Source organism: Carassius auratus, chromosome 34 (assembly GCF_003368295.1).
Source record: "Carassius auratus strain Wakin chromosome 34, ASM336829v1, whole genome shotgun sequence".
NCBI lineage: Eukaryota > Metazoa > Chordata > Actinopteri > Cypriniformes > Cyprinidae > Carassius > Carassius auratus.
The window spans coordinates 3,412,104-3,426,337 of record NC_039276.1 but is presented as its reverse complement, the minus strand read 5'-3'; the positions used below and the strand labels follow the sequence as shown (position 1 = coordinate 3,426,337).

The following is a 14,234-nucleotide window of genomic DNA, read 5'->3' as shown; positions in this document are numbered from 1 at the left end:
AATACTAGATCAGTCCAATCAATCATGAATGCAATATTAACAGTAACTAAAAGGTTTCCAAAACTGGGCCAACAGGGACTCGCTTTTAATTTTGTGACATGGCACATTAACCACCGAAAATGACTCCAAGCAACAACAATCAGCATTGTATCGCATTGTATTTTAAAAAAAAACAGATACACAGAGTATAAAAAAAAAAAAAACATGCAGGGTCCATAGAAACAATACTTTCCATATTAAAATACTATGGACATGCCATTTAAAGAAACAAAGAAAAAATAAAAGCTAAATGCAATGCAATAGTCAAAGACGTCTACTTGTAAATGAAACTACAACTGAAAAACAAAAAAGTTAGTTATCATATTAAAATACTATGCTATTATTATTTATTTTAATTAATTAATCAACTTATTATTATTATTTTTATTATTATTATTAAATAGTGGTCTGTCGGTTTTGCACAAAACAAATCCTGATTTGTAAAATGTTACTTCCTTTCTCAAGCTAAGTAATCCAATAATATTTTTCAAATATTCTATGCTGATCTGTAAGTGAATCATTACACTGAATAAGCTGCGTGGATGATGCGTTTGAACCGTGACAAAGTACATTTAAAGAGGAAATTAAGCAAAGTTCCAACTTAAACCATATCACAAAGTTACACAGTCATTCACAGAGTTTAACACATCCCAAACATCTTACACATTTCATTTATTACATATTTCGACTTATTATGCATCTAGCTGCTAATAAGTGGAATACTATACCATAACTATACTTTTTCGTGAAAACACCAGAAAAACTATCTGCTTATAGCAACCATTATAGTTTATATATATATATATATATATATATATATATATATATATATATATATATATATATATATATATATATATATATATATATATATTCGTACTTTAAATGTAAATGATAAATGTTGCCTTGGTTATTGTTTATTTAGTTTCAAGTCAAAAAAAAAAAAAAGGCTTGCCCAAGGTGCAGAAAAATTATTTGTAGCAGATCACATGAAATAGCCATTTAAAAAAAAATCATCCTCTACCAACTGGTTGTCAAATGGACAAATACTTCAAGCAGTAACTTTACTCTAAATGACACAGAATTACCAGCAAAGCAGCTAACTGTTGGGTTACTCAAAAATGGTAAATTTGCCAAGTTGATGAGTTTATAACACTTCTCTGATGGTTCTTACAACCCTGGGTACATGCAGGGCTTTGTTTTTTACAGCATTTCCATCGGCTATGCTCCAGCTCAATATTGTATCAATAAAAAGATTTAATTATGTTTCAGGGGGATTATTAGAGTCTGTTTCTCTGTCCCTAAATCTCTGAACATATTCATGCTCATATGGACGGCTCCAAATGAAAGCAGGAATTTTATGTGGATCAAGGCATAGTCATCCACAGCTGCGTCTGGCATGAGGGGGATGAGGAACGGGGTGGATGGAGGGGCTACTGAGAGGGTGGAGACGACACAAGTGAACACACATGCTCGAGCTACGACATCTCTTCCTCTGCTAATCAGTTCAAGGGATAGTTCACCCAAAAATGAACATTCTGTCATCATTTATTCACCCTTGAGTTGGTGCAAACATACTATGGAAGCCAATGGCTACCGGCAGCTGTTTGATGACCAACATTCTTCGAAATATCTTCTTTTATGTTAAGCGAAAGAAAAAAAAAACTCATACAGGTTTGGAACAACTTGAGGGTGAATGAGTAAATGACTGAATTTTGGTTTTAAGCGTACTGTCCCTTTAAAGCATGCACTGGGCGGTCATTCTAGCCCCAGTAAGGCTGTGTTTAGCTAATCCAACCAATAATTTGAACTTCAGCACTCCGTGAGGTTTAGACTGGTGAAGTTTAGACTACAGAAGCTGCAAAGCAGTCCGCTAAAGACTTAAATATTTACATCTTAAAGCCGTAATTTCTGCAGCAATGTCAGTAACGACTTCATACTGTGATCACACTGACATAACAAATGCCAACACTTCAAACATTTGACATTTGGCTGTTGTACTTATAAAGTTGGAAACATAACATGACCCAACAAGCTTGTCAATGCTCGCTTTTAAGATGGGAACAGAAAGGAAAAGTTTGTGGGTGAAATCTACTTTGAAGCAAATAGAGTTCTCAAAATTATATATATATATATATATATATACACACACACACACACACACACTAAATAAATGCCAATATTATATACAAATACACAAGCATAAAATATTTGTACTAAATAAATTATAAAATAAAACAATTAAAAATAAAATGTATTTCTTTTTATTAAAACTATATATATAAACTATACATATAATAAATGTTTAGTAAATGTTTAATAAATGTCTCTCTCTCTCTGTGTGTGTGTGTTTGTAATTAGTATTAAAATGTATAAAATAAAAAGATTTCTATTTTATTATAGAATAAAATAAATTGTTTTTATTTTAAAAATAACATTATTTTAACAATTCTGAAAACGAAATAAAATTCAATAAAAAATAAAAATAAAACATTTTATAAAACTAAAAATAATATAACAAAATGTCTTTGTAATACAATGTAAACTATATACTGGAATAATATTAAACATGCATTTATTTAAAAAAATGCCACCACCAAAACTGTTAAGAAAACATGCATGCACTTAATCAATAAAGTCAATAAAGTTGTAAAAGATGGTTGGAGATACTCACTGTTGTCTCCATATGCTTCAGTGGGAGGTCATTGCTGGGGGCCTGTGATTAATGAAACATAAGAAAGAAAGCAGTTAATACACTGACAAGCACAAATGACTGAAACGGCTTCAGGAAATCTGCTTTTCTGACACCCCTCCACATTATATGTCTGAAGGAAAGTTTGTTTTCTAAATTAAAAACTAACTGAACTGCTGTGAAAACTGACTCACTAATGTACTGATGCATCTTTTAAAATCCAAAAAGTGCATTAAAAATCACTATAATAGTAATTGTTTTGAATAAATGTTATATAAAGGCAAATAAATGAATCATAACTCAACGAGCAATCAAAAGTAAACAGAGTATGTTGCTACCAAAACCAAGGTCATGGGATCAATTCCCAGAAAGTGAAAGTGCATGAACTGATATATGGATACAATCATCTGCCAAATGCATAAATGTAAATGCAATGTATACACTATTGGTTACGTAATTATTTCAAACACTGATCAAACAGCACCAAAGTTTGAAAGAGTGTGAAAGAGAAGACATGGGCAGGGTCCAGTGTGTAGGTGCATCACTAAACAGCCTAGGTAAATATTTAGACAAGAGCACACCGCTCCAGCAATACTGTGATTCTGCCTGGTGGCCGAGAAGCACCATATACAGAAGTTTAGCACCGTTTATTCTCCCGTCAACTCAGAGCTAGAGAAAGGCATTTATTTATGAAGCTTCTGGGCCCCAGGAATCCATGATGTCATTGGCCAGCCGAAGTCTGGCCAGCCTCAGAATACCCATGTAAGTCTGAGATGGCACAAGAACACAAGAAATCACCATGAGGAGACAGCAAGACATGGCAAGACATGGCAAGACAGCTTTGAGATTACCATGCCCCGCTTTACTTTTCCAGTATCAGGCAACTCTGCGGTTCTTTACCACTAAACTCGATGGCAAGGTTGAAGAAACAGGAGATATAATGCATATAAAAGAAGTGAACAGCATCCAGGGAATCATTTGAAAACTATATATGTATATAACTGTAGATGTAGTATATATAAAGTAAGTATATATTTATACTAAGCTATTATAATACATTTATGTAAATGTACTCTAATTTAAACAAACACATAGGCTATATATATATATATATATATATATATATATATATATATATATATATATATATATATATATATATATATATATATATATATATATATATATACATATATATGTGTGTATGTGTGTGTGTGTGTGTGTGTGTGTGTGTGTATAAGCATATATATCATACTGTGTATAAGATAAATATATTAAAAAAATATATAAATCACAGGAATAAATTACATTTTAAAATAGAAAACTATAATATTAAATATATGACATTGCAATATATGATATTGTAATATTACTTTAAAATGTTACTTTTTATATCAAATAAATATAGCCTTGGTTAGCATATACAGTAAGACTTCTTTCAAACCTTGAAAACTCTTAATTATTCCTTAGCCAGTTGTTGCCATCAGGGCGATGTTTCGGGCAACCAAAAATATGTATCAGATATCATTTGTGCCAACTGCAGTTAGAATTTTAAATGCTGAGATATGAATATTAATATTTATGTAGACATGTATATGTGGAAATGTATGCATGTGCATGTTAAAGTGAAATGTTGAGCCTTATTTATTTGATATTTTATTTGACTTTTATTCGGGTTGTTGTGTAAAGTATTTGTTGTTTATATTGTACCAGGCTTGTTTTAATGTGTTGAGAAGCCAAGACACATAACGAATAACGAAAAGCAATACAGAAATTTTGGACTAGCAGTGCATATAAAAGCATTATTTATTTGAGGTAAAAAAAAAAAAAAAAAACACAATTCTGTGTTTTTTTGATATAGTGCATATAAAAAGTTGTAACTGGAATCCTGGGAATTGTTCAAAACCCAAAGGAGATTCAAAACAGCCTCCGCTGAAAGGCGAAACCTCAGGATTTTGAGGTCTGAGTGGTCAATGATGTAATGTGAATCACCAAATCTCGGTGCTCCGCAAGAGACCCTACATGTCTGTCTCAATTCCTGAGGAAAAAAGAATCCTCGCAAAGTCTGTCTTCCAAGACTAATAAAGCTAGAGGGAAATTATACCCCAGCTGTAGAGTTTGCACTACTGCAGCCCCCAAAACAGCCTCCCAGAGCTGAGGCTCGACCGCTAACTAGAGCGCATCCGCTCCGCCGACACCAAGTGAGAACGCTTGGCAACATCAACTTTCTGCGTACTTCTGAGAGCCTTGTTCTGTCCATTTAGCATGACCACCACCAAACCCATTATGGTTCTCATCGGTCACACACAGACGTCAGTGCATTAGATGCAATACAACCGCTGGCGGAACAACACAGAGCAGAAAGGTCATCGTCTAGGTCAGCTATCTCGGTTATCTGTCTCCTTTGCCAAGAAGTCCCATACAACAGTCTTTACAACCACATCTGAGGGAAAGCAGAGATTTCAGAAGAAGTTTATAACACACAAACAAAGCCAACATGCAGATTCACAGGTAAAACAATTTCATGGATAACCTCTCCTCAGCAATCTAGTTTTAGCCACGTCTGGTATAAATGGGATTTTGATACGTCAGCATACTGGGATTTGAATGTAAAGATTCAAAAGCTTCAGATCAGCTGAGAACCGTGTGCAGATCAGTCTTTTACTTCTTCACTGCTACAAATGTTATACCTTAACACATTTTGCAAAATCTGACACACTCTCTCCCATCGCTTCAGCGGCACTCCGCTTCTCCTCCACAGCTTTCTCTGTCTTTTTGTGTTTACTTCCATCTTTCTTTCATCTTAGACTCTTCTTTTTTTTCAGGATAGGCCAGAAGTAGATGTGAAACGGAAAAGATCTGAGACTAATATCATGTGAAGGTACTTTCGAGAGAACTTTGCATTGCATCAAAGACACCAGTATTTCTGCCGCCCTTTTTGCGAAAGACTACGAAAGACTTTCAAACTTGACTTTTTAGATCTATTCTTATTCAGCAGTGTTATCATTAATAAAAACCTAGATTAAAACATTGTCAAAAAATAAATACAAAAACAGACTAAACAAAAAAGAAACAATAAAATAAAAGATATAAAATATGTAAAAATGAAATAATAAAACTAAATAAAAACGCACATAACTGAAAAAAAAAGCTATATTAATATTAATTATAAGTGGTAAACGTAAACAACTCACAATGCAATCACTCACCACTAAACATCAATAAACTGCACCCTTTAGTGCAGTGGATCCCAATTCCAGTCCTCGCGGCCCACTGCTCTACACATTTTGAATGTTTCTCTTAGTGCTTCAGACTTGTTCTATTTGAACTTAAAGGTCCCCTCCTTCGTGATCCCATGTTTTAAACTTTAGTTAGTGTGTAATGTTCTTGTTAGAGTATTAATAATATCTGTAAAATGCTAAAGCTCAAAGTTCAATGCCAAGCGAGATATTTTATTTAACAGAATTCGCCTACAAAAAACGACCCGTTAGGACTATAGCCCTCTACTTCCTGCAGTAATGACGTCACTAAAACAGTTTTTTGACTAACCTCCACCCACATGAATACACAAAAAGGGGGCGTGGCCTTGTTGCACTCCTCCGGAGAAGAAGAGCTGCGTTTGTGTTTGTCACATGTCATTGAAACGCTGTTATTTTCATCTCGGAGTCCAATCATCTTTGTTTGGGCTTCCCAGGGATGCTGTACTTGGAGATTAATAGTTACAATTTATGTTTAACTCTATTATTAAAATTATAATCCACATGTAAAACTATGTGCAGCACATTTTGCTGCGGACAGCTTGATGAGGACAACTTCCTCAATGTCAATCAATTTAATGCCGGATTTGCACAAAGATTATTCCTGAAAGATGGAGCAGTTCCCTCTTTGTCTGGAGAATGCGTTGTTTATGGACCACAACTAGTAAGTGTATTTTATTATTTAAGTTGGTGCGTTTAACAGTTTCTGTAACTTATTAAACAAAAGGGCAACGCTGTTTAGCTTTGTTAACTAGATGTTAGGGTTGTGCAAAAAAACAAATGCGATTTTCATGCGTATCTCGTCAGTAAAAACGCTCCTGTGATTTTAAGTACATCTGTGATTACAAGTAAAGCACGTGTGTTCTAGCCCAATCACGTTAGCAGGAGGGCAGTGCGCGCTCAGCTGCTGTCGAATCACAACACAGGTACCGCTGGCACAATCAGAACTCGTTACGTATTTCTGAAGGAGGGACTTTATAGAACAAGGAAGTCATCAGCCCGTTTTTATGACAGTGAAAACAGCGGTATACAGATAGGTGAATTGTGTGAAAAATACTGTGTTTTTTTACACGTGAAACGTGAACACATGTTATATTGTACACTGTAAACACAATCAAAGCTTCAAAAAAGCTTGAATAACGGGACCTTTAAGTGCCCTGCGAAGTAGACCCAGGGCACTTCCAGTTCGAAGCGAACGTATTTGTTCCAATAAAAGTGCATCGAAGTGTTCGAGACTTGAATTTAAATTGTATTGATTTACAGAGGTAGATGATGTCACAGTTGTCTGTGTGTAAAGACGCTGCACAGCACAAAAATAATACAAACCTATTAATGAAAAAAATTTAAATAACTGAAAATAGAATAATAGTAAAACTTAATATAAAAAAAATAATCTAAACTAGAATGACTGCGGCTTACTATAGTATTAACTGCAGAAATGGTTTCCCAGAATACTGGGTTAAGATTATTGCACCATAGTAACGATGGTGAGCAATATTTTGATTGAGCAACCCACCATATCTTGAGTCACCACAATCTTGGATAAAAGCTGCAACGTTTGTACATCAGCAGCAAAGATTTTTAATCGTCAGGCTACTATTGCCAAAGTAAAGTCAATGCTCTGGTCTTACATGCTCAGCAAGACTTCCTTCAGGCTTATGTGGTTTAGACTGCTTCTTAAAATGTTAACAAGAACTGATCTTTTTCATCTCCAGCAGTCACACTGGAGCTTACTGGACAATAATCTTGTACAGAGTGTGTCGGGTGAGGTCAGTTTCATCCTGTTGTTTCACAATAAATGTCTGGGTGGCTCTCGCAATACACTCTTCAATTTCAACTCTTCCTGAAACTAAGCCAACAGAACTGTAATTCAATAAGTTTAACTTCCTGTGGGTGTGGCCCATTCTAATTCCAACTCAATTATAATGAAATCAATTCTTAATCGATGCTATGTAACAGTGTTTGAAAACTTAAGGTTTGGGTTGTTTTCCAGCCTTAAATAGCATTAAGTAGAAGCCACAGAATAGTGAGGCGTGTTTTAGTCAGCAGGACTAATAAGGGCCGCCTGACAGGATTGCAGGGGTAGATCTGTGCACCGACCAGTGCTCAAATTGATCAAAGAGAAAGAGAAACTCATGTGTAACTGACTCGATTTGGTCCAGACTGACACGGCTCATCAAATGATCATACCACTCGCATGAACCCATTCACAGAACGCAAATTATAGCCCACTTAAGTAAATACTGCAGGAAGAAAAAACGCAGGGAGTTTCCTAGCAGGAAGGCACAAATTGAGTAAGCCTTCTTTTAAAATGGCATGTTGCTAAAATAAATCCAGACGGTACTTATGTGAAACCATGAATGCACTATTTTCATAATTAATATTTCTATCCTAAATCTAGATCCACACAGGCCGGTCAACATTTCCAAAGCGAGTGTCATCTGCTACACTGATTCTATATCATCAGAAGAGATTGTGAGTTCACTTTTTAAATTGCAGTAATGCTGTGCTGCATCTAGCTGGGAAAGGCTGAATTTCCAAATGAGAAGAGAGTAAAAGATGCACTTTCAGTTTGGAAACGTGGAAACCCTCAATTCAAACGCTGACGCACACAAAGATGGTGGCACTTAGAGAGATTTACACAGTTAGTATTAAAAAGCCACTTTTAAGTTTAGCAAATTCAGTTTTCGCATCATCATGAAACCTGTTTAGCACATTTACAGAGATTTACAGAGCTGTTTATAAGTATACAACTACAGAACAAATGCTAGCATTACATAGGTTTACTATTTACATGCAATTTAGTTTCTAGTTTCTGGTAGCTGTGATAGCGGGTTTCTTGCAAGTCTAAGATTGTTTCCTTGACTTTCAGACATCTATTCTAATTTAGCAGTTTTATCATTAGCAAAAATGTAAGTGCAAACTAAATTAAAACTGGAAAAAAATTACATTTACAGAAGTCCATTTCAGCCATGCAAAAAAAAAAAAAGATTTGTTTAATTATTTGTTAAATGTGTTACATTTTTATGATGGAACCAAGCTTTAGTTTAGCTAAACTATACTAAATGAAACTTAAATTAAATTAGATTAGCCATGTCAAAAGACAGTTAGTTTTAGATGCATAGTATTTAATCCAATTTCTAATCGCAATTCCAATTATGGATTGCCACAATTACGAAATGGTTCAAAGTGGCAATTAATCGTTCAACGTCCACTCATGTTATTCTGCACGCTTATGTTTTTTTTTTTTTTTTTTCTAGATGTTATCTTAAGGGTTTTTCCATTGCTTTTTAAAATGTCATTGATATGTTTACTTTTTATTTATCATTTAATGAAGAAACCAATCTGATGTATAGTTGACATTTGAGGCTTAAAACTACAGAAAAGCACTAAAAGTTTTTCAGTTAGTGTGTTTTCAGCTCGTTAATTTTCATGTAAAAATATGGCATGCAGTTGAATCAAACAAATTGTGATAATTGTAATTAATAATAGCAATTACAATTTCAAAGGAATAATCAACAATTATGATTTTTGTCATAATTGTGCAGCCCTACAAAACTTTGCAACTTGACTGCATTGATCATTAAATGTTGCACACAATGCATTACTTAGTGCATTAACCTTGGCAGTCTTAAAATACTAATCCCAAAGATGGTTGCTAGATAGGTGACTACCTAACATGTTCCAAAAACCTTTTTGACTAACTTTGACCAGTATCTTGACCAAAATAACCTGGTATGACCAGCTGGAAGAGGATATGTTGCTGATTTAAGATGGTTTACCAGTTACTGTCCAACTAAAAACCATGCACTACTGTATGTTCCAAAACTGGCTTTGGTTTTTCAGACAGGTTATACGTCACCTTTACAGTCAGAAGAAAGTGACAGTGAAGACAGCGAAAGTGTTTGTGATTTACTGTATCCACAGTAATCACATCTACAGTTGTAGGGCAGGGGTGGGGAATCACATCAGTTTGTCTGGAGCCCAGTGGAGTTGAGGGTGTCTACGTTGATTCAGTGAGTCAGGATCCTTCCCTCAGCTGAGATACTGAAATACTCGGCCTGTTTTGCTGCAGTTACTCTTCATTTAGAACAAGGCTCCCTGTGTCCTTCGGTTTTATTTCGGCTCCATGCGGGTTAAGTTTTAGTTTTACATTTCACTCTGAGGAGCTCAGTTTGTGCCTTTATTTGCCCACTGGAATTCAGATGATCATTTGTCCTAAATCACTACTTTTCACCATAATTTGTATGCAACAGGTATAAAGGGCGTTATTAAAAGCTTTCATGTGCATTTCTGTGGGCCAGATTTATATCCCAATGAAAATTCCTAAAACCACACAGTTAAAAAAGGCATTTTGTCAAATGTACCATGTGTTTGTCCGACTAATGACGGGAAAAATTGCTGTTCTATGTTCAGAGTGCTTAGACATTTAGTCACTGATCTTAGTTCAACTGCTTACAGAACAGCGACGATGTAGATCAGATTGGTCCTCAAACAGCGCAGGGCTATGGAAACAAAAGGAAACCACAACGAGGCGTTTGAAGGCCGAGGTGAATGTACTGTACATACTACGTATGGTCTGCTGCCTCCTATTGGTGGCTACAAGAACTGCATGTTCCTATCAACAGCACACTGCACTACTATATGCGTACTGTAACTTTAAGGTTCAAAACCAGCTCATCACACATGGTAGTTTCTAAAACCAGGAAGATGAATGCATTTGAACATGACTACACTATCACGTCAAAGTCGCCTAGTGAGTATTCAGAAACTTAAAGGGATAGTTAACCAAAAATGAAAACTCTTTTTCATTAACCCACATGTGGTTCCTATCATGTATGATTTTTGTGGCAACACAAAATATGATGTTCAGAATGACATGAGGATGAGTAAATGATGAAATTTTAATTCTTGGGTGTCAAACCTGTGCTGTCTGGCTGTGTGTAGCACCTACTACTCTGTATTTTCAACTTTAAAAGGACTAAAATGTAATAATTTTAGTTCCGACTGTTATATGTTCATGTAGCTCCATTGGTAGAGCACTGTGCTATCAAGCGCAAGTTTGGGGGTTCAATTCCCCGGGAACATATGATAGGTAAAAATTGATAGCCTGAATGCACTGTAAGTCACTTTGGATAAAAGCGTCTGCTAAATGCATACATTTATATGAATCTGCTGCAATGTGATGCAGCTTTACAAAAAACTACCCCAAAAAGTCTAAAGACACAGCACTGAATAACGATAGTTTAGTACTAAGGATCAGAGAAAGGATTAAAAATGATCAATTAAAATTATAAATGCTCGTTGTGCACAAAAATTTGGCAAACATAAAAAATATAGTAAAATGAAAAAAGTTTGTACTTTATGACTAATATATATATAGTATATATACATATACTGTATATATACATATATATATATATATATATATATATATATATATATATATATATATATATATATATATATGGTGGGCTGCTCATTTCTCGGGGGGGTTTGAGCGCTTGCATAGGTCATCAAAAAACACTGATTCACTAGCAATCCCTCATCATATGGGATTATCTCATAACGCTTTGTTTTTGTTCATAACTATGGAAAGGCAGCTGTTCGGCTTGCATATCTGTCGAAGCGCGGCACTCGGAGCACCTAAAAAGGCCATGTTGTTTCATTCCTGTCTCCAGCACCTCAGAGCCAACCTTTGATAAATAAAAAAAGCTCTTCATATGAACATCGACAACTAGGGTGGAAAGTTGGCCAGCGTATCTGACTCAGGGGATGTGGCGGTCAACATGCACCTAACCTGACATCAGTGACAGCCCTTCTCTCATGTTTTTAATGGCCACCTGCAACTTTTCAGCACAATACGGTTGGGAAAATGTTAACATGTTAGACGTTGTGCATTTCAGTGGCACTCGGTGTTTACATTACTCTAATGGAGGGTCCGTGCCTGCCTTCCATCCCAGGAGAATTCTACGGAAAGAATTCTGAAGATGGTATTCAGCTAAAGAATTCCGAGCTGTGAGAACCTGTAAACAGAAACGTCCCAAAGCAAACCTCTGACCCTGGATTAACACTCACAACAGGGGAAGGGTTTCATAAAGCCCCTCAAAACAGACCTCTACATTTCACATATTGCAAAATGCATCATATGCACTGAGAAAATGAGAGAGGATGTGAAGCAGAGAGCCTTAAGGGGCCTGGGCACAGAGTGTAAACACAGAAAGACCTGGAAAGGCCAGAGTAACACTGGTCTGCTTAATGTCACCCGAGGCCCGGCATGCGCTTCACCCTCTCATGGCCAATTATGGCCAATATCACATTGTAGTGAAACAGACACAGAACAGATGGCTCTAGTGGATGGTAGACAGCTTTGAGAGAGAAAGTCTGAAGCCTGTCTTCAGAATATAAGCAGTGATATAGAGAGCATACTATTGAGATAATGTCCACATAGTGTATGTGAACGTATATTTAAAAACACATTACACATTTCACCCAAAACCTACAGAAAAAAAATTATATTAATATATTTTTGCACAATAACAGTTCAGCACATTTCCTGCAGAATTTACATTACTGCAATACAGTAACATGAACGGTAATAGTTACTTTAATAAAATTAATTTTTTTTTTAATAATAATTCTATTTTATATTTATGACATTTTTTCAAATATAATTTTTATATATAATTTTATACTTTTGTTTGAAAATTAAAACAAATATACTGAATTAGTTAAATTAATTGTTATAATTTTAGTAGTAAATATTAAAGGAAACATGAAACACTTTTTTCTTTCATTGGGGTAAAATCTGACCCCACAATTTCATCATTTAATCTAGCCTTATTCATATAAACACAGTTAAAAATATTTTAATAATAATTCTGCACATTTTCTGCTAAATTCTCGTGACTGTAATAGTAATTTATAAAATGATCTTTAAAATTTAATTAATCATTAATGTAGTACAACAAATATATACTATAAATATATCATATAATATATTAGAATATAAAATAATCATTTAAGTAAAAGAAAAAAATAAAATTATAATTTTGTATTTTTATAATTTTGGCAGTGGATACGTTTAATTGCAATGAAAAAAATGTCACAAGGCAAAGTTTTTAAGTTCATAACATCACGTGCGCTGAACCTTTTCATCCACAATTGTAAACTCACACTGGCATTTGATCCTTGTTATTGGGTGTCAGATCACCGGTCCAATCACCAGCCATCCAACCAACTCAGCAGAGGAGAATTTACCAAACATGGAGCGAGGAGAAAGCAGGTATACAAGATTCAGGCGGTCCACAGAAATACTCCTGAATTCACCGAAAAAAAAAACTTTAAACTGGGTTGTTTTTGGCTTCAGTGAGCTGCCGCATTGTAAACAGTGAGTTTGGCAACTTTGTCCTTGCTGAAGGCACTGTGTGTGTGTGTGTGTGTGTGTGTTAGTAAGTGAGTGAGAGAGAGAGTGCAGAGGGACAGCAGCACGATCACCAAAGCTTTTCACCACAGAAAACAAAGTCACTAAATATTCAAGTTTGGGATGTTCAAGCTGCTGGTCCAAGCCGTTTCCTTCATTAATCGAAATACAAAGATCCCTGTTTATGAGTTCTACTTAGTGAATCTTTACACTTTAACATTAATCAATAGAATATTCTGAAAAAAAAAGAAAAATAAATAACATTTCATTAGATGGTTATTATTATTATTATTTTCAAGGTCAAAGAGCTTTTTCTATAAATGACTCCCATCTCTAGAACATGTTACCAATTGAAATTAAAGCAGAAAATTACATAAAGCTATTATTATCATATATTTTTTTTTAATAATATTTATTTCAGTTTGTTTAAGAAAATCCTTGCTGAGGACTCAAGATGCAAATTAGCATATGGTGTACTTTTTATGTACAATGCATATTATCCAGCTTCTTTTGGCTGAAATCACTATTTTTATACTTACCCTATCTATTAAAAATAAAAAAAGGTTTAGTTAAATTAAGCTTATTCCAGTTAGTTACTAAGGCAATTTTTTTCTTCATCTAATACTATTATTTCTTCAATAACCAAAAACATTCTAATCATTTTAATCGTTTTTAATTTATCACATTCAATTTAAACCAATACTTATATTAGATTATCATTAAAATATTAAGATTATTTTAATAATCCAATTATTTTGTTTTACATGTATGTACATAATATAAAATATAATATAATATATTTTAAGATTAAATATAATATTTA

General features: G+C 34.5%; 1 protein-coding gene across 10 annotated transcripts in view; it reads right to left on the bottom strand.

The window, feature by feature from the left end:
• tns1b (tensin 1b) overlaps positions 1 to 14,234 on the bottom strand; it is a 198,548-nt gene that overhangs the window by 62,946 nt on the left and 121,368 nt on the right. For all 10 annotated transcript variants that reach the window (XM_026217512.1, XM_026217513.1, XM_026217520.1 and 7 more), the window contains one exon: positions 2,714 to 2,755. In XM_026217512.1, the coding sequence (XP_026073297.1) occupies positions 2,714 to 2,755 (42 nt within the window). The remainder of the gene's footprint in view (positions 1 to 2,713; positions 2,756 to 14,234) is intronic.